General features: G+C 27.7%; 1 protein-coding gene across 1 annotated transcript in view; it reads right to left on the bottom strand.

The window, feature by feature from the left end:
* Positions 1 to 1,312, bottom strand: part of LOC108692489 — a 37,033-nt gene that overhangs the window by 17,812 nt on the left and 17,909 nt on the right. Inside the window, exons 8-10 of the mRNA XM_018200762.1 lie at positions 1,043 to 1,089; positions 738 to 823; positions 102 to 246 (exon numbers count right to left, since the gene is read on the bottom strand). Of these exons, the coding sequence (XP_018056251.1) occupies positions 102 to 246; positions 738 to 823; positions 1,043 to 1,089 (278 nt within the window). The remainder of the gene's footprint in view (positions 1 to 101; positions 247 to 737; positions 824 to 1,042; positions 1,090 to 1,312) is intronic.

The following is a 1,312-nucleotide window of genomic DNA, read 5'->3' as shown; positions in this document are numbered from 1 at the left end:
CTTTTCAACTTATTGTCTTTATATATATATTTATACATCGAATAATAAAATGTAAATATATAAAAAATGTATATTATGTTAATTTATGATAAAATCAGTACCTTCTTAGAGATTTGTAATTTGTGCATCTTGAGGCCCTTAGCATCATCGGCGATTTGCTGCTGGAAAACCTCGACAGCAGCAAGGCGTGCACGCGCCAGCTTCTCATTCTCCTCCAGCACAGTTCGCCATACATTCCACATGTTCCTACAATCATTCGACCGCCCGCCAGCGGATTGCTATTTACCTATGACCCTTCTTCTCCTTGGCACTTCTCCCGATCGATAAACAGCCGCGAATTGAAACCGGTACAATTCCGTAGAGGTCAAATTCCCATGCTCGTACGCAAAAATAATTATCTTTATTAAATTATATCGATTTTTTTATTCGCCCCTTTATTACACAATAACGTGTGAAAAAATTAATGTACATATTAATTTGGATCAATTAATTCAAAAATTATAATAATTAATTTTATATAAATGCAGATTATAAAATAAACTTTATTTTAAATTAAATATCAATATATTTTATCAAATTAAATATTAATCTAATCTTATTCATCAAATTAAATATTGTAGATGCGCAAAGATAATTGTTACGATGTAAAATTTTCCATAATATACATGTATGTGTCATACAGAAATAAAAAAAAATTACATATTTGTGCGGACTTTCGTTTTTCATGCTCTAATTACCATTTTTCTTCTGCTCCATCGACTTTGAGATCTGGTATGTTCGGTATCTTCTTATTTAAATATGCAGATGATATTTTGAGTAGCGCCTGAAAAGTAATATGTCAAAATATCATAATTATAAAAAATTCTCTCTAAAACCTTTAGAATAAATCATATTTGAAGGATGAAATTTCACTCTTAAAGATTGAAAATTAAGCCGCTCTTTTAAGCTTGGCTCAATTTTCACTCTTTAAAGTGAGATTCCAGTCCAAAGAATTTAAAGAATTAATAGTAATAAATACTGAACAGATAAAATAACTCCTTACCTCAGAGTAGGATTTTTCGATCGCAGACTTTTTTATCGTGAAATTACTGAAAAAAATAAAAAAATTATTATTATTTAATTATATTAAAACCATTTTTTTTTAATTTCAGATTATACACAATTTTGAAATAATAATGATAATATATAGATAATACATAGAATTCTTTAAAATGTAGTTCGAACTTAACTTTTTTGAAAACACTGTTAAAGCAATTATATTTTAATACTATTGTTTAATGATATTTATACAGTAATCTTACCGTATATCTTC

This window comes from Atta colombica, unplaced genomic scaffold, assembly GCF_001594045.1.
Source record: "Atta colombica isolate Treedump-2 unplaced genomic scaffold, Acol1.0 scaffold73, whole genome shotgun sequence".
Taxonomy (NCBI): Eukaryota; Metazoa; Arthropoda; class Insecta; order Hymenoptera; family Formicidae; genus Atta; species Atta colombica.
The sequence above is the reverse complement of the archived record's forward strand: the minus strand, read 5'-3'. Positions and strand labels throughout refer to the sequence as shown.